Here is a 24,914-nt window from a genome sequence, read left to right on the forward strand (position 1 = left end):
TGTCATTTCCTGTGTACCTTGCACGCCCATCACTGAGTGTGGACCTACAGTTTCCAAGGTACACTGTGGTGGGAGGGAATGCAGGGGGTTAGCAGGGTGGGTTCACTGCCCGCACCCCCTCCCCATGGGTCAGGAAGGCTTCCCCCAGGAGGACGGAGGGGGCTCTCAGGTGATTCGGCAGCAAAAGGCCTTAAAGTAGCCTAAAGAATGGAGAATATGCCTGTTTTCAGGAAAAGCCCGGAGACCCATAGGAAAGAACCCAGCTTTCCAGGTTGCTTTTTATAAAAAAATTTCTAATGTTTATTTAGTTTTGACAGAGAGAGAGAGAGAGAGAGAACGAGCAGGGGAGGAGCAGAGAGAGAGGGAGACACAGAATCCAAAGCAGGCTCCAGGCTCCGAGCTGTCAGCATAAAGCCCGATGGCAGGGCTTGAACTCACAAGCCATGAGATCATGACCTGAGCCCAAGTTGGACACTTAACCAACTGAGTCACCCAGGCACCCCTCCAGGGGTGGCTTAAAAACCACCCCTGCTTTTTAAACCCAAATATCACACTGCCAACAAAGTAGAGTATCGTTGGATTTTGAAGACATGGACAAACACTCTAGATCAGAGTTTGGCCAACGATGGCCCGCAGGCCAAATCTGGCCTGCCACGTGTTTTTGGAAATAAACTTTTATCGGAAATAGCCACATTCATTTGCACATTATCTGAGGCTGCGCTGGTGCTATAGAAACGGAGTTGAGTCCTTGTGACAGACATCACATGGTTCACAAATCCAAAAATATTGACTATCTGGCTCTTTAAAGAAAAAAAAATGTACTGGCCCCCGTTCTAGAACCATCTTGAATATTTTAATGTGTGGCCACGCTTGGTAAACATGTGGCCCTGTGGATGCACATTCTGGAGCATGCAGCTATGGGAGTCACAGGAGAGAGACAGTGGGCACTCTGAAGTCACACTGAGGCAGGTCCCGGCAGAACAGGCCCCACGGATCTTCATAGGAATTCTGTCTGTTAAGCATAGACTACCAGAATTTGGATTTAAAAAAAAAAAAAGTTAGTAACTACGATTAGGCCAGGAATTATGCACTTTACAATTTTTTGAGTGCTTCTGTGTATTTGTAAAATCCACGTGTCTATTGTGCTACCCCAATGTTTGTAGTAGCACTATCGACAATAGCCAAAGTATGGAAAGAGCCCACGTGTCCATCGAGGGATGAACGGATACAGAAGATGGTCTATATATACAATGGAGTATTACTCGGCCATCAAAAAGGATGAAATCTTGCCATTTGCAATGATGTGGGTGCAGCTAGAACGTATTATGCTAAGGGAAAGAAGTCAATCAGAGACAAATACCATGTGATTTTAGTCGTACGTGGAACTTACGAAACAAAATAGATGATCATGTGGGAGAGGGGTGAGGGAAGAGAAGAGAGGGAAACAAACCACAAGAGACTCCGAATGATAGAGAACAAATTGAGGCTTGATGGAGGGAGGTGGGCGGGGGAGGTGGGTACCAAGGAGGGCACTAATTGTGATGGGTGTTGTATCTATTCAGTGACGAAGCACTGAATTCTACTCCTAAAACCAATACTGCGCTGTACATTCACCAAAATTTAAGATAAATAAATGAACAAACAAACAAATAAATATTTGGCTAAAACACATGCACAGAAACATGGCTGTCTTAACCAGCACCCTCTATTGAAAACCCCTGGGCTGGACACCCAGGGAACCATCCGGGGCACATCTTCTGGTTGTCATAGCAGACATTGGCCACACAGGGGCAGAACACCCCTGGCTATTACATATCCCTGCCCAGCAAGAAACCAGGAGTCTCAGCCTCCCGGGGGCTCCCCCCTCCCCGGGGGGGGGGGGGCTTTTTTGGTTAACGTCAGGGCAACCCGGGTACAGTTTCCATACTTCCTTTGATTCTATTGTGAGGCAGGGGAACATTTCTACAAGGAGATGGAAATCAGGGCGGAGAGGGAACTTTAGAGGATTGGATTTAAAATGTTTGAAAGCAAGAATTTCGGACCTGCTGGCATGGAAACGGCTGATTGCCAGCCAGGAGCTAATATGTTCGCTGCAAACTTCGTTCTTAAAACAATCGATTTGTCTTTTTAATAGGTAATCGACACATGGTAAAAAACAATAAACAAACAAACCATCAAAAAGGATGCAATAAAGGGATTCTTCGGTCTCCTTTCGGAGATATACTATATACATATGAGAATAACCAGCTTTTGTGTACAAATGGTATACAAGGCACGCCAATCTGCATCGTGCTTATTTATTTATTTTTTTTCCTATTAGCAATATATTGAAGAGTGTTCCTCATCAGTGCACGGATATCTACTCCCTCCCTTTGAATGCTTGAACAGGATCCCATTGGATGGATATCCACACTGTCTTGAAACAGACCTCTCTTGATGGACATTTATTTAGATGGCTTCCAATCTCCTGCTGTCACATGAGGTGATGAGTAGACTTGTATATATGCCCTGGAAATCCGCTCATACCTAAGTCCCCAAAACTCCTAGAAGGTGACTGAGCAGCCAGAGGGATGCATATTATACAATTTTAAACAGGCCAGTTATCCTCTAATGATGCCGGTAACTGACTTCTATGAGCTGTCACTATGTGTCAGGCACCATTCTGACTGCTTTAAAGAAATTTTTTTTTTCAATATTTATTTTTAAGAGAGAAAGAGACAGAGCGCGAGCCAGGGAGGGGCAGAGAGAGAGGGAGACACAGAATCCAAAGCGGGCTCCAGGCTCTGAGCTGTCAGCACAGAGTCTGATATGGGCTCGAACCCATAAATTGGGAGATCATGACCAGAGCTGAAGTCAGATGCTTAACTGATGGAGCCACCCTGGCGCCCCCTGATTACCTTTTAAACTGTGGTAAAGGCACTGTGGATAAATCCAATTTACGGGAGATCTTTATTCATCTATTGTAGTAAATGAGATCTCTTTATAATTTCAATTTGCATTCACATCATTATTAGTGAGAATGAGCCTCTTTTTATCTGGTTAAAAGCCATTTGTACTTCTTTTTCTTTGTGGCTACTTGTTTACGTCTTTTGGCCCTTTCTGTTGAGCTGCTGACCTGTTTCTTAACGCTAAAAGCCTTTGAATATTAAAATATTTGACACTCTATCATATGGGCTGCAAATGCTTCCCCTGGCTTATCATTTATCTTTTGAGTCTGTTAAGAGTATTTTGTTTGGGCCCCAAAGAAAATTTTAATTCTTCTGTGGTCGGTTTTATCGGTCTTTTTTTTTTTTTTTTGCAATTTCTGACTTTTGTGTCCGAAAGACTGCCACAATCTGGAATTATAAAAATAACCCCCCCATGTTTGTGCTAGCACTTTTACGACTGTATTTTTTTTTTAAATATTACTTAAAAAAAATTTTTTTTTAACGTTTTATTTATTTTTGAGACAGGGAGAGACAGAGCATGAACAGGGGAGGGTCAGAGAGAGGGAGACACAGAATCTGAAACAGGCTCCAGGCTCTGAGCGGTCAGCACAGAGCCCGACGCGGGGCTCGAACTCACGGACCGCGAGATCATGACCTGAGCCGAAGTCGGCCGCTTAACCGACTGAGCCACCCAGGCGCCCCACGACTGTATTTTTAAAAATTATAACAGCTCCATCTGGAATTTATTTTGGTGTAAGTATTAAAGCAGAGATCCAAATTTACTCTTCCCCAGATGTCTACACAATTGTCCCATGCATTTATGAGATAACCCATCTCTTCCACATTAATTTGAAACATCCTTTTCATTTAATATTATTTTCCTGAATGTTTCTGAGTCTCTTTTTGGACCTCATTCTGTTCCATTGATCTGTCTGCTCGCATGCCAGGACCGCGCACTCTTCATTTCTATGGCTTTATAATACATTTTACCATCTCACAGGGATATTTCATTATTTTCTTTCCTCGGAATTTTCTCAGCTATTCTTGTATGTTCCATTTTCCACATAAATTTTAGACTCAACTTGTCTATGTTAATTTGAATGAGGTAAGGCTCTCAAAGTCTTTGTTGAAATAAGAAATCTAACAGATTTATTTACCTTATGCCTCCTTGTGAAGGAAGAGAGAAGCCAGAAAAGTTCACAAATGCTTATACCTTTGGAAAAACAGAGGCACCGCTTAAAATACTTCTGTCGGAGCCAACTTAAGTAAGATGGCCAATGGGAATTAGAGCCTTGGGGGGAAGTTGAGGTTCCTTTTCTCAGGGCAGAGCAGCAAACTTGAAAAAGCAAGTGACTATTCCTTCGTTGGGATAACGTCTCAAGGATGGATGTTTATGATGCAAGATGCTGTCTGTTTTTTGCAGCTGCAAGGGGGAAAAGGACCATTTCCACCCTTCACTTTTGCTGCAGTTTCTCTGTGGTTTTTCAAGCCTAAAACCTGGAATTCTGTTCCCTGGTACTGAGAGAAAAAAAGATGGGTCTGAAAAGCATAAAAACACGTTCTTGGAAAGGAAAGGCGAAGAATAAGATCATGAACAAATGGCGTGTGGGCTTGGATTATATGACATTCAGTAAAGCTCGGAAATACAAAACAAAACCAGAAAAGGAAAAACAAAACCCTCCGTTGGTGTTTTCATTAGGATCATACTAAATGCACAGATTTATTTGGAAAGGACGGCCGTCTTTCCACAAGACAGTCTTTCTATCAAAGGGTAGGAAATATTTGTGTTTAGTCGAATCTTTTTTTTTTTTTTTTTTTTGTCTCTCTGGTTTTTAGATTTTCTTTGTGGATGAATCTTACACATTTAATGCACTCTTGGGTGTTTTATCTTCTTGGGTCTAATTGTAACTGGAATCTTTTCTTTAATTATATTTACAAAGTGATTGCTGTTAATACAGATCCTTGGATATTGACTTGCTTTTTAGTATTTATTTTGTACCCATTCAACTTACTGGACTGTCCTACTATTGCTAACAGTTTTGCAATAGATTCTCTTCATTTTTCCAACCATACAGGCAATGATAATTTTTGCTTCCTCCTTCCCAGTTTTTGTGCCTCTTGTCTAATTGAGTCAGATGATTCCTACAGTACAACGTTAAATGGCAGTGGTGATAATGGGTGATTGTGTCCTGTTCCCCATTATAGAGTGCTTCTCATATTTTACCATTAAGCACTCGTTTCTGACTTGAGATATTTAAAGAAAATTTTTTTAATGTTTATTTATTTTTGACAGAGACAGAGACAGAATGCAAGTGGGTTAGCGGCAGAGAGAGAGGGAGACACAGAATCCGAAGCAGGCTCCAGGCTCCGAGCTGTCAGCACAGAGCCCGACGCGGGGCGCAAACTCACAAACCGTGAGATCATGACCTGAGCCGAAGTCGGACGCCCAACCAACTGAGCCACCCAGGCACCCTGACTTGAGATATTCTAAATTTGGCATTTTACAGAATTGGTTATCTTTTTATTTACCAAAATTTTAAAAATCAGGACGAAATTGGAATTTAACAAACACCTATTATCTGTGAAGATGAACACATTTTTTTCTTCAGACTTGTTCATGTGGTAAATCACATCCATAGATTTCCTGATATTGAACAACTCTTCTGTGATTGGCATAACTGCATTTGTTTGTGGAATTTATTCTTTTCATGCACTGTTGGATCTGTTGACTAGTATTGGATTTAGAATATTCACATCTATATCCATAAGTGAAGTTGGTCTGTGGTTTCCTTTCACTACGGGGGTTTTATCAGGTTAAGTTATCATCGCTCTGCTAGCTTCATCAGAAAAATTTGGAAGCTGTGTTCTTTCTCCATGCTCTATGGCAGTTTAAAAGCAGCATTTTCTAATCAATAAAGGTTTAGCAGGATTCACTTGTGAAACTGTCTGAACCAGATGCTTCTCTGGGTGGATGCCTCTATAGCAAATTTTTCAGCATCTTCTATGGTAACTGATATTTTCTGATTAAAAAAAATCTCTTTTGGAGGGCGCCTGGGTGGCTCAGTCGGTTAAGTGTCTGACTTTGGCTCTGGTCATGATCTCGGGGTCCGTGAGTTTGAGCCCCGTCCCTCTTCGGGCTCTGTGCTGACAGCTCAGATCCTGTGTCTCCCTCTCTCTCTGCCCCTCCCCTGCTCTCACTGTCTCTCTCTCTCAAAAAATAAATAAACATTTAAGAAAAGACTTAAAAAAATCTCCTTTGGGGTCAGTTTTGATTATTTATATTTTCCTAGAAAGTCGTTCATTTGGGCAAGGCTTTCAGACTTATTTGCACAGAAATGAGCGAAAGAATTAAGACATTACTTCTTAGATTTCCTCTATATCTCTGGTTATTCCCTCAACTATCCTTATTTGGTATGTTTGTTCTTTCTGCTTTATTTTTACTTTTTTTTTTTTTTAAGTAGGCTTCATGCCCAGCATCATGGAGCCCAATGCAGAGCTTGAACTCACAACCTTGAGATCAAGACCTGAGCTGAGATCAAGAATTGGACTCTTAACTGACTGAGCCACCCAGGTGCCCCTCCTCTATTTCCTTATTAGGGTAACTAATTGTTTCTCATCTTATTTATTTATTTATTTATTTATTTATTTATTTATTTATTCTTTAAGGAACCAACTCTTAGCGTTATTGTTTCTCTAGCTTCTAAATTCTGCTCTTCTCCTGTTTAATATTTTTTCTCCCAGCCTTCTTTGGGCTTATGTCGTTATTCTTATCGAAACATCTGGGATTAGGTACTGAATTTAACATTTAAAGCAGCTTGATTGAGATACAAGTTACGTATCGTAAAATCTACCCATTGCCAGTTTGCGAGCATTTCCCTCCGCCCCCAAATTTCCCCCTCGTGTTTATGCCAGTTCCTGCTCCCTCCTCTGGCCCCGTGCGACCACCAATTTGCTTCTGTCTTCTTCTTCTTTTTTTTTTTTTTTTTTTTTTGCCTTTCCCAGGAATTTCACATAAATAGAGTCATATGATATGTTGCCTTCTGGCTTCTTTCACTCGGCATAATCCTTATGAAGTTCATCCATGTTTATGCTGCATAGTAGTCCTCTGCAAGGACATAGCACTTTGTGTTTCCACGGACCAGTTGAGGAACATTTTGACCAATTCCAATTTGGGGCTATTATGAATGGTGTTGATATGAATATTTACGTAGAAGTTTTTGTGTGGACATATATATATATATATATATATATATATGTATATATATATATATATTTTTCTCAATAGATACCCAGGAGTGAAATTGCTAAGTTATATGATATGCATAGGTTTAACCTTGAAAGAAACTACTGAACTGTTTCCAGAGGGCTGTACCTTTCAACATTCCAATCAGCAATGTAGGAGAGTTCCTGTTTCTCCACAGCCTTGCCAACATTCAACATCATGGCCACTTTTTAAATTAGAGCCATTTTAATGGATGTGTAGTGATAGGTCATTGGGTTTTCATTTGTATTCCCTTAGTAACTAATGATGTTGAGGATCTTTTCATGTGCTTATTAGCTGTTTGTGTATCTTCTTTGGCGAAATGTCTGTTCAAATCCTTTTTCTACTTCAAATTGAGTTGTTCGTGCTCTTATTATTAAATCATAAGACTTTTTCATCTATTCTAGAGGCAAGTCCTTTATCAGATATCTGATTTGCAAATATTAGCTCCCAGTCTGTGTGGCTTTTCTTTGCATTTTCTTCATAGGGTCTTTTGAAGATCAAGTTTCCCATTTTTATGAAGACCAATTTATCAGGGTTTTTTGTTTTTCTTTTATGAATTGTGCTATTGATGTTACATCTAAGAAATCTTTTCTTCCTTTTTAAAAAAAAAATTTTTTTTTGATGTTCATTTATTTTTGAGACAGAGAGAGAGCACGAACAGGGGAGGGTCAGAGAGAGAGGGAGACACAAAATCCAAAGCAGGCTCCAGGCTCTGAGCCGTCAGCACAGAGCCCAACGCGGGGCTTGAACTCACAGACCGTGAGATCGTGACCTGAGCTGAAGTCGGATGCCTAACCGACTGAGCCACCCAGGTGCCCCAAGAAATCTTCTCTTAATCCAGTGTCATGATTTTCTTTTATGTGTTTGTCTGTAAGGTTTATAGTTTTAGGTTTTACACTGAGATTGTACCAAATGATCCATTTTGAGTCAATGTTTTACATGGTGTGAGGTAAGGGTCTCAGCTTGTGTGTGTGTTTGTTTAGTTTTGCAAAGGGACATCCAGTTGTCCCAGTGCCCTTTGTTGAGAAGATTGTCCTTTCCTCATTTCTTAGTAAATCTATTTTTATTATTTTTTTCTTGTTAATAAGACCAGTTTTAGTACTTAGGTTTAACTATGTACTGTTTTGAATTCATTTTCTAGATAATATTTTACTTGACGTTTCGATTTTCTTTTTGACCCAAGAATGCTTTAGGCTGTGATTTCCACATAACAAGCCTTATGTGTTGTGTGTGTGTGTGTGTGTGTGTGTTTCAATTTAAAAACCGATCTCTATTTTAATAATTGGTAGTAGAGAATATTTCTCCTTTCGAAATGTTCTAAGTTGCCCTTTACAGGTACACTGCGAGGCAGGTATTTTATGCATGTGAAAATTCCGTGGGCCTTGAAAAAAGTTGTCTTCTGTGTTTACAGGACATGGAGAAAACTCCTCTGCTGCAGGAGGAAACGAGGCCAAGGTGCAAAGGGAGGCAGAAGCCAGAAATGGACCTGCCCCCTCGGATCCAGCCCCTTAGACCAGCTCTACCCTGCCTCTGTCTTGCCTACTTGAACCTGGAAAGTCTCCCTTTCTCTAACTCTGGTCTAGCTTTGGCTCTGCACCCCAGAGTGTCCCGGGGGTAGTAGCATCATCACGACAGAGAAGACTCATTTGAGGTAACAATAACGCTTTATCTGTGTTCCCACCATTTCTTTAGTTTTGCTCTGTGGGCTCTGTCATGTGGGGTTCGATCTTTCCCGGCCCGCATCGTCATGTCAGGTGGGGGAAAGGGGACTTCATTCGATAATTCAGGCGTGCCGTCTCGGGTCACAGTCAAAATTCTGAACTCAATCTTTAGGGTTGAGGCTCCCCTGCTCTTCCAGCTCAGGCCTGCAGGGGGCAGAACTGCGGTGGGAAATGGCAGCTGGGTTGGTTTCTGCCCTGTTCGTCGGCTTCCACTCCTGAGCCTGGTTCACTGTGCTGTTCGACCTCCCTCAGGGAGAGGGCAGTCTCACTGGTCTGTTCTGCGGTGGCCGTGAGAGCAACAGGCCAAGCGTGCAGGGCTCAGGCTGTGTCTCGTGGGCGCACTCTTGCCACCTCTCGCGGAGGCAGTGCTCAATGGCGGCCCCGTGTGGCCCCTGGAGGCAACAGCAGCGTTGGATGACTCACGCGGCCCTCTGCCTTGGGCTGCCCTCCCCACCCGCTCTGGACGAAATCCCAGCGAGTCCCAGTCAACCTGGAGGCCTTAGGAGGGTGATAAATGTAGGGCTTCCTGCTAACCAGGCATCGAGGGCTCAGGGAGTTCAGTGGGAGAAGACACGAGGTGTGGCTGTATTTGCCCCTGGGATTTATGAAATAGTTAACGTCACCACAATTTATTACCTTTTGTTTAAAAGTTGAGGTTTGGGGTGGTGAAGTGACTTGACCACAGTCTCGCAGTGGGCACGTGGGGAAGTCCCAGCTAGAACCTGGCACCTCTGATTCCAAGGGCTGGGAGCCTTCCTTGGCACCTCCCTGGAGACGCGAGGTGACATGAAATGTCCTTCAACGGTGGAGAAGACAATGAATGACATTACAAAGGAAAGGCAGGGTGCTTGGGTCAGGGTGCTCAGTTGGTTAAGCGTCCCATTCTTGGTTTCCGCTTAAGTCATATGATCTCACAGCTGGTTCATCAGATCAAGTCCAGGGTTAGGCTCTGCGCTGACAGTGCGGATCCTGCTTGGCATTCTCTTTCCCTCTTTCTTTGCCCCTTCTCTCTCTCTCTCTCTCTCTCTCTCTCTCTCTCTCTCTCAAAAATAGGCAAAAATAAAAAACTTTAAAAAAAAAAGGAAAGGCAAGAATGACATATAGGTTAAAGATTTTTAAAACATGCAAAACATCTTTTAAATGTCCTCTGGAAGTTTGTACCCCCTGCAAAACGGGAAACATCTGGAATCTGTGCTCCCGGCCAGAAGAGCTTGCAAGTGCCCTTTGTCTGGGGCAGGGCAGGGAGGAAGTTGGGTTGTTCTCCACAGGACTCCTGAATTGTCATTTTTAATGTCCTCCTGCACTGCAAGGAATCAGAATTGGTTGGTGAAGTCTCCCTCCCCTAGAAAATACTCCTTAGAAAGAATGCCGAATGTGATTATGAGCATTTGTTTATTGACATTTTTTAAAAATGCCAGTTCTGACATCCTGAAATGTAAAGGCACTTGTTTCTATCCTTTTTTTTCTCTTCTTCTTCTTTTTCTGGCTAATCAAATCCACATTATTGCTACCTTTGCTTCCAACTTAGACATCTTCTAAGCTGACTGGTTCTTCAGTAGAGAAAAGAAAAGAAGAGGGAGGGACAGAGAGAAAGAAAGAAATGACTAATGGATGGATGGAAAGAAAAGAAAGAAAGAAGAAAGAAAGAAAGAAAGAAAGAAAGAAAGAAAGAAAGAAAGAAAAAGAGATAAAGAAAGGGAGGAAAAGAAAGAGGGAGGGAGTGAAAGAGGGAAGGAAAGAAGGAAGGGAGGGAGGGAGGAAGGAAGGAAGAAAGGAAGGAAGGAAGGAAGGAAATAAGCCACAGCTATCTGGGAGAATTTGGTCTCTAATGTCAAAGGAACCAGAAGGTGTTGGGGTCCTTTCTCCCAGAACTTTAGCTCAGACAAATATTTACCAGGTGAATGGCTTTGTTTGATTGCATTTTGTCTAGACTGAACCAGAAGGTCTAAAGAGACATACACAAATAGGGAGAAAATTCTTGGCCCTCGTGGTGGTACAGCTTGTTCCATTTCACTGTTATGTAAGCATTCGGGAATGACAGAGTTAGCGTCATCCACACTGCATACTAAGGCAGGCAGCTGCCCAGCCCCTGTGACCATGATCTTGACCACCTCTTCAACCCCAGGCACAGAGCACTTTCATTAGATGATGCCATGTGGCCATGGCCATGACAGAGTGTAGAATTCTTTTTTTAAAATAGCATTTGTAGGGGCACCTGGGTGGCTCAGTCGGTTGAGTCCAACTTTGGCTTGGGTCGTGATCTCATGGTTCATGAGTTCGAGCCCCGCGTCGGGCTCTGTGATGTCAGCTCGGAACCTGGAGCCTGTTTCGGATTCTGTGTCCCCCTCTCTCTCTGCCCCTTCCCCACGCATGCTGTGTCTCTCTCTGTCTCTCAAAAATGAATAGACATTGAAAAAAGATTTTTAAAATAGCGTTTGAATTTTCTGTATAAGCCTTCCACTTTATTTTCCCCATAGTCTCTCAAGGCTTTCCGTGTTAAAGACACAGGGTGAGGTTTACATCGAAATGTAACATGCATGCAGAACACTGAATGTGGCCCAAGTGTATGATGCTATGAAGAGCCCCAAACTGATCAAATCCATGGAACAGATTATGACTAGCACCCTAGGGTCCTCCTCCTTCCACCTTTAGTTACTTACCTTTAGCTGGAGGAGATCCACTGTCCTGACTTTTAACATCACGGTTCCACTTTGGCCGAAGGGAAGGGTTTCAAGGTCATGGATATGCCTCAGCAATGACAACCTGCAGTTCAACCTGCAGGGCAAGCCATTGGGAGGATTCGTGGGGCTCTGGGTCCAGCTCGAAAATGACATTCAGGGCGTGGAACGAGAACGCCTTTGGTTTCAGACCTCCCACCCCTGGCGCCTGTGAGCTGTGTGACACTGGGCAAGTCACTTCTCTGAGCCTGAAAGAGCATCACCCCCTCCTTAAGAGGGAGTAACACTCCTGCCTCACAGGATTAGAGAGGCAGAAACCAGGCCGAGAGCACCCAGTACAGAGCTATGCCCTAACCTTAGCTAGTACCCCTTGTAGAGTGTGGATGAGACCACAGGCCCCCTTTTTTGGCCTCCCCCATTTTTCTGGAGCTTAGTGAGCCCCGCATCCTGTGCCATCATCCTGCTGAGCTGAATGCGGAAACCTTCTGACCTCACAGATGACATACTCCTTGAAGCCTCCAACTCCGGAGGCGCCAGCCGCCCAGGCCCGCCCTCCCTGCCCTGAGGCGGCTGGCCTTGACAGCCCTCCCATTCAGACACCTCCACAGAAGCGGCTCCTCCCCACGCCTCCCCCTCCCCTGCCTCCCCAGGCTTCCTTCCTGTATGGAACCAGACGGGACCGGATCCCACTGCTCCCCCACCTTACAGGTGAGGCAACTGTTAATCACGGTGGGAAAGGAATTGTCCAGGATCACAGGGTGAGCGCACAGCTGGGACCAGCGTCCTGACTTCTGACCCTGATCCGCCCTTTGCCTTTTGTCATCCAGGGACCCCTTCTGGCCCCTTCTTACCTCAGCTGGTCGGTGTGGGAAATCCCTGTCTGCCTGGCACAACGGGAAGAACCACGGTCCAGCCGTCCCCCTACAGAGAGACCACAGGAGCCCAAATAGAATGGTAACGAAGATTTCCATCTAAGTAATGGATGTGTGTGTTACTGAATAGGGAGCACACAGAGACGGTTAAATTTCTTTATATACGTAAAAAAAAATACAGGGAGAATTCTACCCCCACTCCTGTTCTCCATCTACCCAATTCTCTTCTTCTCCAAATAACTCCTGTTCTTACCATCTCCAGCCATCCTTAAAGCTTTCCGATGCCAGAGGCGCCTGGGTGGCGCAGTCGGTTAAGCGTCCGACTTCAGCCAGGTCACGATCTCGCGGTCCGGGAGTTCGAGCCCCGCGTTGGGCTCTGGGCTGATGGCTCAGAGCCTGGTGCCTGCTTCCGATTCTGTGTCTCCCTCTCTCTCTGCCCCTCCCCCGTTCATGCTCTGTCTCTCTCTGTCCCAAAAATAAATAAACGTTGAAAAAAAAAAAAAAAGCTTTCCGATGCCAATAGAAGCCAACTAGATCTATATGATTTCCCTACTTTTTTAGAAAGGGTGACAATACCCTCTGCTCTTTTCAGTCCACAGTACACGCTGGGGAACTTTACACATCGGTACACAAACAGCTTCCGCATTTCTTTGTCACAGCCGCAGAGTATTCCGTTGTATTATACCCGTGTTACGTTATTGAAATAGAATTCAGATCCCACAAAGGTCACCCACTTACAGTGTACAATTCAGTAGCTTTTAGGATATTCACAGAAGAGTTGTGCAACCAGCACCACAATTAATTTAGCACCCTTTATCATCCCTAAAAGAAACCCTTTACCCCGTGGTTATCACCCTACAACCCCCACCCCAGCCCATGGCAACCACTAATCTACTTTCTGCCTTTATAGATCAGTCTGTTCTGGACATTTCATGCACGTGGAACCATACAATGTATTGTTCTTTGTAACTGGAGGCTTCCATTTGTAATGTTTTCAAGGTCCATCCACGTGGCAACACGTGTCCGTACTTCGCTCCTTTTCACTGTCAAATAATATTCCATCGTATGGATAGACCGCATTTTACTCCCCAGTCATCAGTGGATAGACATTTGGACTGCTGCCACTTGTTAGCTATTACGAGTAATCCTGCTGTGAACATCCAAACGCAAGTTTTTGTCCAGGTGTTTGTTCCCATCTCTCCTAGAGACTGACCCAAGAGTGGAATTGCCGGACCTTGTGGTCTGTTTTATAATTTGCTTATCTCGTCCCCCCCCAATGGAAGTTTGACCAAATGACATCTTAAAAGCCAACAACCCTTACATGTTTGGCAGGTGCTGATCTTATTAGCGAGGATTCAGGAGTAGGGCTGGGAACAGTGGCTGCACAGACCCTACCAAAGCTCCCTGCTTTTTTTTTTTTCCTCCCAGACTCTTACTGTTCTAGCACTTTCTGGTTAAATTTACTCCGATTCCGGTGTGGGCTGTGACTCACGGGTGTGGGAAAAGGAAGCACCACTCTTCACAGCTTGACCTGTCATCCCACTGCCCACTGATCCCTGAGGGGGAACCCAGGTCCCTCAGCTATGTCCCCCCACCCCCCACCTCCATGCCTGTGTCTTCCTGTCTGGGTTTCCTCATCCGGGAGACAGTCCAAGAGGAAGCTGGTGACTCTTGACCATGGAGTTTCCTGACCCTGTGACAACAGGCCACTGCCACACCTGACCGTCTGCCACACCTGCGACAGGTGCAGAACAGGGGAATTCAGGAACCATCCAGGCTATAAGCTGGTGAGCCAGCCTCAGGGAGAGCTGGAGACTCCTTGGTACCAGCATTGTTTTTAAACACTCCGTTGCGTTAGGCCTTCTCAACAAGCTTAAGCCAGGAAGTACTTTGTGTTCTGAGCCAACAGGAGACAGATTTCGATCTCTTGATTAACTAAAGGAGAGAAAATGAGTCCCGCTCTTCTCTGCTAAGTTTCTATTTGGTATTGCCCAAAAATTCTCCAGGTATCATGTTACTCCCTGCTCAGGAAACTCCGTGCGGCCAGACGTCAGTTGGATCTTGCAGGGAGGAGTTCTCATTCTGTCTTCTCTTTCCACGGCCGCTGCTTCAACTCGCCTCCCCAGGAGTCAAGGAACAGACCACCTCGTGGAATGTGAGTATTATGCTTCAGTGCACGGAGGGGCTGTTCTAGAATGACTGCTCTATTTCACAGCATGAAATTAGAAGTGCAAGATGGCACAGATAGAAAGGTTTGCCTTTTTACAGGATGTGCTTATCCATTAAGATACAACCAGCTCATTCTTATTTATTTTTACTTATTTTTAAATTTTTTTAACACGTATTTATTTTTGAGAGACAGAGACAGAGTGTGAGTGGGGGAGGGGCAGAGAGAGAGAGAGAGAGAGAGAGAGAGGGAGACACAGAATCGGAAGCAGGCTCCAGGCTCCGAGCTGTCAGCACGGAGCCCGACGCGGGACTTGAACTCATGAACCGTGAGATCATGACCCGAGCCGAAGTCAGAGGTTCAACCGACTGAGCCACCCAGGCGCCCTTTATTATTTTTTTTTTTAAAGAAAAGTGAAGAACAGTGGACTGCAATAATTAAGGCTGTGAGTTTCCTTCATGTGGAAATGGACTACTTTTAAAATAATTTAATGTCCCGTAGTTCTTGGTTGGGTGTACTCTCTATGTATCTGAACACATCACATCCTTCTCTAACAACTCACAGTAGAGTTCTGAGCTCGTAATGTGTCTGTGGGATTTATCCTATGACCCATCTGAATACGTCTGTGTTCACACAGGGCAAGAAATGGGGATTTGAGCTGGTCAAGTTCAATTAGAAAATGTCTCACTTTTTTATGTCCTACTTCTGTGGCTTTCATTCCATTTGCACTGGCTCTCCTAGGAGAGAAAACAGTTTTGAATTAAACAGCAATTAAGATTTTAATCTTCTGGTCTTGGAAGGGCACACGGTGGCATTACCCAGGGGCACCTCACCACGGAAACCAGAGAAGTGCCCACTTGTACCCTTTCCTTTTTAAATTAACTTCTTTTTGAAGATAAATACACATGGTACAAAATGTACGAGAGGGCACTCATGAGAAGTACATCTCATCCCCCATACTCTTCCCCAAGTGCCTCCACAGGTACCAATTTCTTGTGTATTCTCCCAGGGATATTTTATGCATATATGAGCTTCAAGCAAATAAAATATCCTCCCCTCTTTTATGCATATGATTATACACTGCAACATGGTCAGCTTACTTTTTCTAAATTTTTTTTAATGTTTATATTTATTTTTTGAGACAGAGAGAGACAGAGCATGAGCAGGGGAGGGGCAGAGAGAGAGGAGACTCAGAATCCGGAGCAGGCTCCAGGCTCTGAGCCGTCAGCACAGAGCCCGATGCGGGGCTCGAACTCGCCCTTCTGTGAGATCATGACCTGAGCCAGAGTCAGACGCTCAACCTACTGAGTCACCCAGATGCCCCAGCTTACTTTTTCATATATTAATATTTAGTACCCCCCCCCCCAAAAAAAACTCTATTACTTTTTATAGCTCCGTCGTATTCCACATCATGGACTTTCCAAAAGGTGTTAAACTATCCCCCAATTGACGTTATTCAGGCTGTTCCTAAGCATTGATCATCACAAGCAATGTTTAAACATCATTATTGTGGACGTTTTCCAGCATATCTTAGGATAAATTCCTACAGGGACAGCCGCTTGGTCAAAGGTAAGTGCATTTGTAATGTCGGTAGATATCCTGACTGTGCCTTCCATATTGGTTGTATGAATTTCCACCCTTTCCAGCATTGAGCAAATGCCTGAAAGTATATTCTGAAACATTCGTTTTCAAACTTTATAGATCAGAAAATGTTACCTTGATGTGGTTTTCATTTGCATTTACCTTATTATGAGGAAGACTGAGAAGACTTTTTTTATGTTCCAGATCCCCTTGATTTTCCATCACCTCATTGCCCACGCCCCTATGCATGTTTTTCGACTGAGGCTTTGGGCTTTTCTAGTAAGACTGAAGGCTATTAAGAAATTTAGTGATGGGGCACCTTTGGTTGGGGGGGCTCATTTGAGAGCGTCTGACTCTTGATTTCGGCTCAAGTCATAATCCTAGGGTCGTGGGATTGAGCCCTGCATCAGGCTGTGCACGGAGCATGGAACCTGCTTAAGATTTTCTCTCTTTCTCTCCCTCTGCTACTCCCCTGCTCTCTCTCTCTCTCTCCAAAAGTATTTTTCTTTAATTTTGAAAAATATTTATTTGTTTTTGAGAGACAGAGAGAGAGGGAGTGCAAGTGGGGGAAGGGCAGAGAGAAGGGGAGACACAGAATTCGAAGCAGGCTCCAGGCTCCCAGCTGTCAGCCCAGAGCCCGACGCGGGGCTTGAACTCACGGACCGCGAGATCGTGACCCGGCTGAAGTCGGACGCTCAACCGACTGCGCCACCCAGGCGCCCCTTGTCTTTGGATTTTATAGTATGCCATAACTTTAAAGTTTCCTATGTCGTTGAATTTAACACTTTCTTCCTGCTTTTTTTTTCCTTCTGAATTTTCACGTTGTACTTAGAAAGGGATATCCCACACCGCAATACCAAAGGAACAAAATCTGCCATGATTTTTCTAGTACTTCAAATTGTTTCTTTTTTTATGTTAAAATCTTTGATTGATCTGGACTGTTTTTTGAACCTACGGTGAGAGAGGTACATTCGGTGCTATACATTGCTCTAATGCTCCTCATTGAATAATCCGACTGTTCCCGCCTCATCAGAAATGCCTCTTTACTATCTGCCAAATTCAGGGTGCCTGGGTGGCCTCACCGGTTGGGCGTCCGACTTCAGCTCAGGTCACGATCTAGCGTGTTTGTGAGTTCGAATCCCGCATTGGGCTCTGTGCTGACAGCTCAGAGCCCGGAACCTGGAGCCTGCTTCGGATTCTGTGTCTCCCTCTCTCTCTGCCCCTCCTCCTGCTCACACTCTCTGTCTCTCTCAAAAATAAATAAACGTTAAAAGAAATTTATTTTACTATCTACTCAATTTGCATTCCTAGCCTGTTGATTGTATTTTCACGCTGTTCCATTATTCTGCTTGTCTGTGTATCAGCAGCTATTGTAGTTTTTATGGGGGGACTTTTTAGGGAGACTTGCGCCTGGTTCTGAAGAGCCCCCATGCCCTTTGCAAAGCCCAGTTAAGCCATGGCAGCTGGGCTGTGGGCAAATAAAGCACTCATTCAATGCAAAAAAAATGTAAATTATTTTTCTGGCTGGCTCCTTTTAAATTTCTGGCTAGGCTAATTTCCACTCACCACTCATTGTTTTCAGATGTTTCCCTCCCTGGTGGTCTAGCGGTTAGGATTGGGCGCTCTCAGATGTTTCCCAATTAGTCTTGAGAGCTGATGTTTTCAATATTCATAGTTTGTCTATTTCGCAAAGAAATTCTACCGATATTTTTACTGCAATTATGTTAGCTGCATAGATTACTTTAGGGGCAATCGATATCTGTACAATGTTGCATCTCCCATTTAAGAACTTGGTGTTTTCGAACCCTTTTGATTTTTAAAAATATATTGATATATATGTTGTCAGGCTCCTGCCCATTCAACAGAGAGAGCCCCTTTAGGCAGCCCCATGTTTCCCATTGATGTGAGGATCACACTCTCATAGGCTTGGCCAGGCAGCCCTCAGGCCAGGATTCTGGGTCTCATCTGGATCTCTCTGTTTCTCAGTAATCAAGTGGACTCCTCAGGGAGCCCCCCACCCGACCCAGGCCAGCATTGGCCTAGGCTACCTGCTGAGGGACCACATGGAGGGGAAGAATGGCACCAACTCCACCAGGGCCCTGAAACTTCCAGATGGGACCAGCGCTGCCTGGTACATTCTCACCATCATTGGCATCTACGGAGTGATTTTCCTCTTCCGATTGGCCAGCAACATCCTCAGAAAGAATGATAAATCCTTGGAAGATATCTACTACTCAAATTTGACCTCTGAACTCAAAAAGAAAAATCTCCAAAGCAAGGTGGCCAAATGCTCTGCACTGACCTTTAGCAACAGAGCTGTCCTGCAGTCCAGCCAGGCCAGCCTGGAACCAAAATGCAAAAACGGTGGGTGCCAAACTGAAATCCAAGGGATCCCTTGAAGGTCAAGGCAAACAGACCTCCACAGAAGAGGCCCAAGTTTCATGCAAGGGGGAGAAGCCTTGAGTCTACCTGGAACCTTGATAGAGGGGTCAAGTCCTTGAGCGGAGCTAGAAGAACATTACTGGGGCACTTATGCCGATGGGAGCATGGCCAAAAGCCAGCGTCCTGTTTCCTTCTCAGGCTTTGTGGCACTTTGAGACGAGACAGCAGAGGCAGTGGCTCCAGTCATACCCATCACTGGAAGAGCCTGTGTCCCAGAGAAGGACATGGAGCATCTAGTGTCCTCAGAGAATCTAGGAGATTCCCGAGGGTGTACGTGAAGGTGGACTCTTGTCATGGAAAGAAGGCTGAATTTGGAGTCAAGCACCCTGGATTAAAGTTAAACTTCCAGAGGATCACATGAACTTTGAGTGACTTGTGGCTCTTACCTGGAACACATGGCAGTGGGATAGATGGTTTCAAAGAGCCATTCGTTCTAGAGGTTCTCACTAGAATATAGAACCAAGGTTGTTAATAGCAGACGTTAGTCAGAAGTCCTTCATTTTCACTGAGGGTGTGTGATCCACTGAAAAAAAGCATTAGTTTTGGAGGTGGAGGCATCAAACTCTAGTCTGGGTTTGATTCTTGACCACTTTGGCGTCCTTCAACACACCACCTCGCCTCTCTGGAACTTAGCTCCCACACAGATAAAATGAGAATGATGATGTCCGTTTTGCCAATCTTACAAAGCGGGTAAGAGCTAATGGCATCACGCATATGAGCATATTTTTCCAAGTAAAGTACATATGTAAAATATAAGCCTTGTGTTCATAGTGGCGATGGTGGTTGATGCTGATGGTGGCATTGGTGTCGGTGGTGACGGTCGTGATGGTTGATGCCAGTTGGTGTTGTTGGTAGTGGTTGATGTTGATGGTGGTGACGATGGTGTTGGTGGTGGTTGATGTTACGGGGGATGGTGGTGGTTATACTCTTGTGGAGAAGGAAACAACCAGTCCGCTGGCAATTAGTCCGTAAACAATGGCTACATTACCTTCTATTAAGAGGATCCATCTGCATAAGAGTTGATGACCTGAACGCTGGGTCAAGTCCATCAGATTCAAATTTTCCATGTAGACAAAACAGTTTCTTTTGGGTTTTGTTGTTTTAGACATCACATGATTTACTCAAATGTTTTTATAAATACCTGTTACTTATAGACTTGTCTCTGCCTAAAAAGAAATAAGACCTTGCCTAGATGACGGATTAATTTAGAGAGACCGTGATTAGTGAAACTTCTGCAAGTGGCTTTCAGCAGGCAGAGTGATAAATTATATTTTGTACCAATGTCTGTGAAGTTTATACAATTCAGCTCTTGGAGACATTCCCTGGACTACAAATGAATTCTTTTCTCCCTGTCTGCAGACAGTGGTCTGCAATCAGCCCCACAATTTCATAAAGGTCAGAATTAAACCCCAAGCTTTTGTTTTTAGAGGGGGATATAGACTTCCAAGACTTTTTTAGAATATTTTTCGCATCATCACCTCACAGGTTATCCAACAAAAGTGTTGGCTCGTTTATATTGTTAGGGCCGGGCATCATCCATATGTTTGAGATGCTTATAGGGCAGGATAAAACAGGATTAAGAAATATAGACAAAAAAATATATAATCCAGAGTGACTACGAGCATGGAATGCATTAAAATGGGAGTCAAGGTCAGAACTTCGGTGGATTTGAAGATACAGTCTTCTCCTGTTGGTTGCTTCCCCAGCATGCATTTCCCCCTTCCATAACCCAACTGCTCCTAATGTGCATTTGGAGATTCCTGGGGCACTAAGGAAGCTGAAACGACTCCAAGTTCAAGGCCTGAAATAAGAGACCTAGGTTGATCCCATCAGTGCTTTCCATGTCCTGGCTTCACTGATTAGGTGAACTCATGACCTAAGTAAGCTTACCCAGTCAGAATGACTGGATAGATTTTAAAGGGGGATTCTGGGACCCAAAAGTTCTGTCTTGCTCAGGATGGCATTAACTGCAGATCTGAGCCTGCAATCGCTGAAGCCATTTTGCCAATATCAGAAAAGCCAATTTGAGGGCAAAAACGAACATAGAGAACTAAGAAAATCACAGAGACTAGAGTCCCAACCAGACTGTACTCAAAGCCTGCATCGCCACAGGGCTGTTTTAGTTTGTGAGCCAAGAAATTTCCTTTATTAAGCTTTGTGACCCCCTCAACCAAAAATATCCTATATGATACCACTGGATAAATAATATTCTGAAGGAAGTGGGCCTTGAAGGAGAATTTGAAAAGAGGAGCAAAGTGATATGGTAAGTTGGGATCACTCCTTTCACCAAGGTTTTTATATTTCTAGGATTTTTGTATTTTAGGGAAAACATAGATTTAGCATGCTTCTTAGGACAGGGCAATGGTCACTTGTAGGATTTTGCACTGGTTGACCTCTCAAGGAGCATTCAATGAGATTCTGTTCCATTTAGTTCCCAACCCTTGACTTTGTCGATAAACCTCCATGGAAACCCCAAGGAGGGCTTATCATGTTAGACGTGTGGTCAGGGACTGGTTCCTAACGGATTTCCTAAGAAGCAAAAGCTACCATCTTCCCAGTGACATCCAAACATAGTTAGTTACATGAGGTCCAAGAACATTTTCTCAGGCCACCTGACTGTTGCTTGATCCAAATTCACCTGCTTTCTGGGGAGCTGGTCTGGGAATTTGCGTGGGAGATGTGTTCTTGGATGAAAACTACATCTATATAGTCTCTATTTTAAGCAAGATTGGTGGGAAGCAATTATTATGCATATTTTTGAGATTTGTAAAAAATTTTTTATTTATTTTTGACAGAGACAGAATGCGAGCATGAGCTGGGGAGGTGCAGAGAGAGAGAGAGTGAGACACAGAATCCGAAGCAGGCTCCAGGCTCCGAGCTGTCAGCACAGAGCCTGATGCGGGGCTCGAACTCACGAACCGTGAGATCATGACCTGGGCGGAAGTCGGACGCTTAACCGACCGAGCCACCCAGGTGCCCCAATTATTATGAATGTTTTATGCAAAATCCCTTAAATCTAAAATGCTCAGGGTCGGAGTAATCAACCACTCTCTTGGCCAACCACACGTAGGTGGACCAGTGGGAAAGGTGCCAGCACCGCGGTGTGAGTGTTCAGTCCAGCAAGTGGGGAAGAGATTTTGTACATTCCACCAACTCTGGTGGAGACAGAAATAGAACAAGCTGATTCCCAACATTCCAGACACTTTTTCTTTCTTTGTCCCTATAGTGAGTTACTCCAGATTAGGAGATCGGGTCAGATAAAGGCCTTCCTCTGAAATGGAAACTACTTAAAATCAATGCAGAATGTATCTGGGTTAATAGTTTCCAGGAATGGCTCTTCTGGGGACTTGTGGCTGACGGTACCACGATTTGTACGAAATCAAATCCAGGTAGGTTATCAGAGCTTTCACGGGTGTTTGGAACACATCTATCCTAACTAAAATTCTTATCGGCTCAGCTTCGTTTTCATTTGTCTGGCGTGATATAATTACCACGACATTTTTAAAGAGGATTTAAAAACAGATTAAAGACTAAACATGTAGTTAGCTCTTCCTAGAGTGGCTGGTGGCTCTGATTCTCATAACTGAATCTGATTGTCTAGATTTCTACTAGGGCAGAAGAACGTCAATTCATTCTTCAGTTAGAGTTCTTCTCTTGGCAACAATAGAAACCCACTCTAGCTAACTCATGCCCTCCCCCCCCCCCCCCAAAGAGGGATCTGTGGGAAGGCAACTGAGGCAGCTCCCAGAATCAAAAGGATAGCAGTTTATCCAGGCCTCAGGAGGGAGAGACATGAGTGTGTCTGAAGCCCTCACTCACATGCCCCAGTCGGAGAACCTTTTTTCCAGGGTCCTCCCAGAAGATGACTCACCTTCCGTGCTGCCTCTCTGGACCCCGCTCGCATTTCAAACGGCAGAGGGGACTATTGCATTGGGTCAGGTGCGGCAGGTGCCTACTCCTTAGACCAATCACTGAGGGTGAGCTCAAGGAATTGAGTTCTGATTGGCTGAGGCTGAGTCATGTGCTCCCTCATGTGGCCTGAGGGCCATAAAATCTACGGAGAAATTGCCAATAAAAAGAGCGTTGCTCAGGTATCCCCTCCTGTGAAACCTTCTTGACCTAAGGCAGAGTTGGTGGCTCCCCCAGGGGCTGCAACACTTGGCAAACACTTGGACGAGTCAACGAGAAATTTGTATTTAACAGAATCTCTCCAAGGTTGGGAACCGCGTTTGTTTGCCAAGTGTTTGGTGCAGGAAGGGAGACCCCAGGGGCTCAGGAACGTGGGCGGAACTATTCTACAGGAGATAAGGAGAAGAAGTCGCTTCTCAGGAGAAAGGGAAAAGAAAAAGAGGCGGGAGTAGGTTAGGGACCCAGCAGGATGGCAGGATACCTTGAGAAATGTCCTTGGGGTGACTTACCCGGCAGCACCCGGCCCCCCGCCCCCGTCCTTATCTACAGTGTTAGGAAACTCATGAAATAAAGGCTTGAAGAGAGGGGGCGCCTGGATGCTCACTTGGTGGACGGAGTGTGTGAAACCTTGATCTGGGGGTTTATCTTGGGGCCGAAGCCCCACACTGGGTGTAGAGATTACTTAAAAAAAAAAAATAAAATCTATACAAACAAATAAATAAATGCTTGAAGTGAGTGATCTGGGAAACAGCGAAGGGGAGCAGCGATGTGTCTGGTCTGGTGCAGGTGAACTGAAGCAGCTAGCAGATATGGGATGTTGGGGCAAAAGTGCTGTGTGTTTTCGTTTTTCACATTTATTTAAACATGAGCGAGACTGAGCGGTGAGCAGGGGAGGGTCAGAGAGGGAGGGGAGCTAGAGAATCCCAAGCAGGCGCCACGCTGTCAGCACAGAGCCTGATGCGGGGCTCGAACTCACAAACTGCAAGATCACGATCTGAGCTGAAACCTAGTTGGATGCTTAACCCACCGAGCCACCCAGGCGCCCCCAAAGTGCTGTGTTCTAATGTTAGTTTTGGGTTAGTTTCAGCTTGAACGGTCAAGAACTAACCGAAGTCTTGGGGAGGCTGGTATCCGATTCAACCAAATCGCTGTAGGGTGGGTGCGAGAGAGAGGGAAGGGTGGAGGTGGGTGCTTGAAGGAGGCTCCTGAAAGCTAGGTCCCTCTGTTAGAGCACTTCTCACATAATACTGCAACTTCTGGTCTGCAGTCGGCTTCCTCCGCTGACCCAGGAGAATATTATTTTAACAGAAGGACAATAAGAACTTAAGAATAAGGACAAGAATAACTGTGACATTACCGGGTCCTTGCAAAACACACAATAAATATTTGCTGAATGAATGAAGGATGCATACACTAGTGGGTCAGTTCAGTTCCTTATAACGAGAGCTATTTCATTGGGAACAATAGGTCCTAACAATTTTCACCCACCACTTTCTTCTGGTGGGAATGTCCAGTCTCCAGACAAACGAGAGTGAGCATGGAATTTGAAGAAGCCCATTCGTTGTTCTCAAGGAACGAAGTACCAGTAAAACCTTGGACTGCACGCAACTTGTTCTGTGAGTGTTCCGCAAGACGAGCAAGCATTTCTGATAGATTTTTAACTTGATAAACAAGTGATATCTTACAATATGAGTAGTATGTGATGCCGAGTGATCACATGATCACAACCCAGCCAATGGTTCTTGGAATTCCCTTGGATATACAAGTGCTTTGGATGACAAGCCTGTTTCCAGAATGAATTGTGCTCGCCAACCAAGATTTTACTGTAGTTCCAGCAAGCAAAGGAATTTGGATTATTACTGTTTACAATCTCTCTGTGTGTTTAGAAAGTACATTTATCTTTCGATCTCACTTGGGTCTTTATAGCAACTGCGGGGGCTGGGCAAGTGTCCAGCTTTGGCCCTGGTGGCTTCCTTTCTGCTAATATGTCCCATTCATTTGTCTGCCTTCAAACCAGCTCATATATTTCTTCCAGAAAACCTTCTCCCCTGGCCCAGCCTCCTAAAGATGTGCTTTTAAAAAATATCAATACTAGGGGCACCTTGGTGCCTGTGTGCCTGGGTGGCTCAGTCCGTTAAGTGCCTGGCTCTTGATTTTGGCTCAGGTCGTGATCTCATTGTTTGTGACTTTGAGCCCTTGTATCAGGCTCTACGGTGACAGTGCATAGCCTGCTTGGGATTCTGTCTCCTCTCTCTCTGCCCCTCCCCTGCTTGTTCTGTCTCTCTCTTTCTCCGAATAAATAAATACTTAAAAACTTTTTTTTTATGTTTACTTATTTTTGAGAGAGACAGAG

At 44.6% G+C, this 24,914-nt stretch overlaps 1 protein-coding gene across 1 annotated transcript; it reads left to right on the forward strand.

Annotated features, from left to right (window-relative positions):
* Positions 1-12,087: 12,087 nt before the first annotated feature.
* SMIM34 (small integral membrane protein 34) lies at positions 12,088-22,128 on the forward strand. The gene is made up of 4 exons (XM_053221829.1): positions 12,088-12,298; positions 12,340-12,544; positions 14,469-14,617; positions 18,197-22,128. The coding sequence occupies exons 1-4, from the start codon at positions 12,088-12,090 to the stop codon at positions 18,607-18,609; spliced, it is 978 nt and encodes a 325-aa protein (XP_053077804.1). The 3' UTR covers positions 18,610-22,128.
* Positions 22,129-24,914: the final 2,786 nt, after the last annotated feature.

Source organism: Acinonyx jubatus, chromosome C2 (genome assembly GCF_027475565.1).
Source record: "Acinonyx jubatus isolate Ajub_Pintada_27869175 chromosome C2, VMU_Ajub_asm_v1.0, whole genome shotgun sequence".
Classification (NCBI taxonomy): Eukaryota; Metazoa; Chordata; class Mammalia; order Carnivora; family Felidae; genus Acinonyx; species Acinonyx jubatus.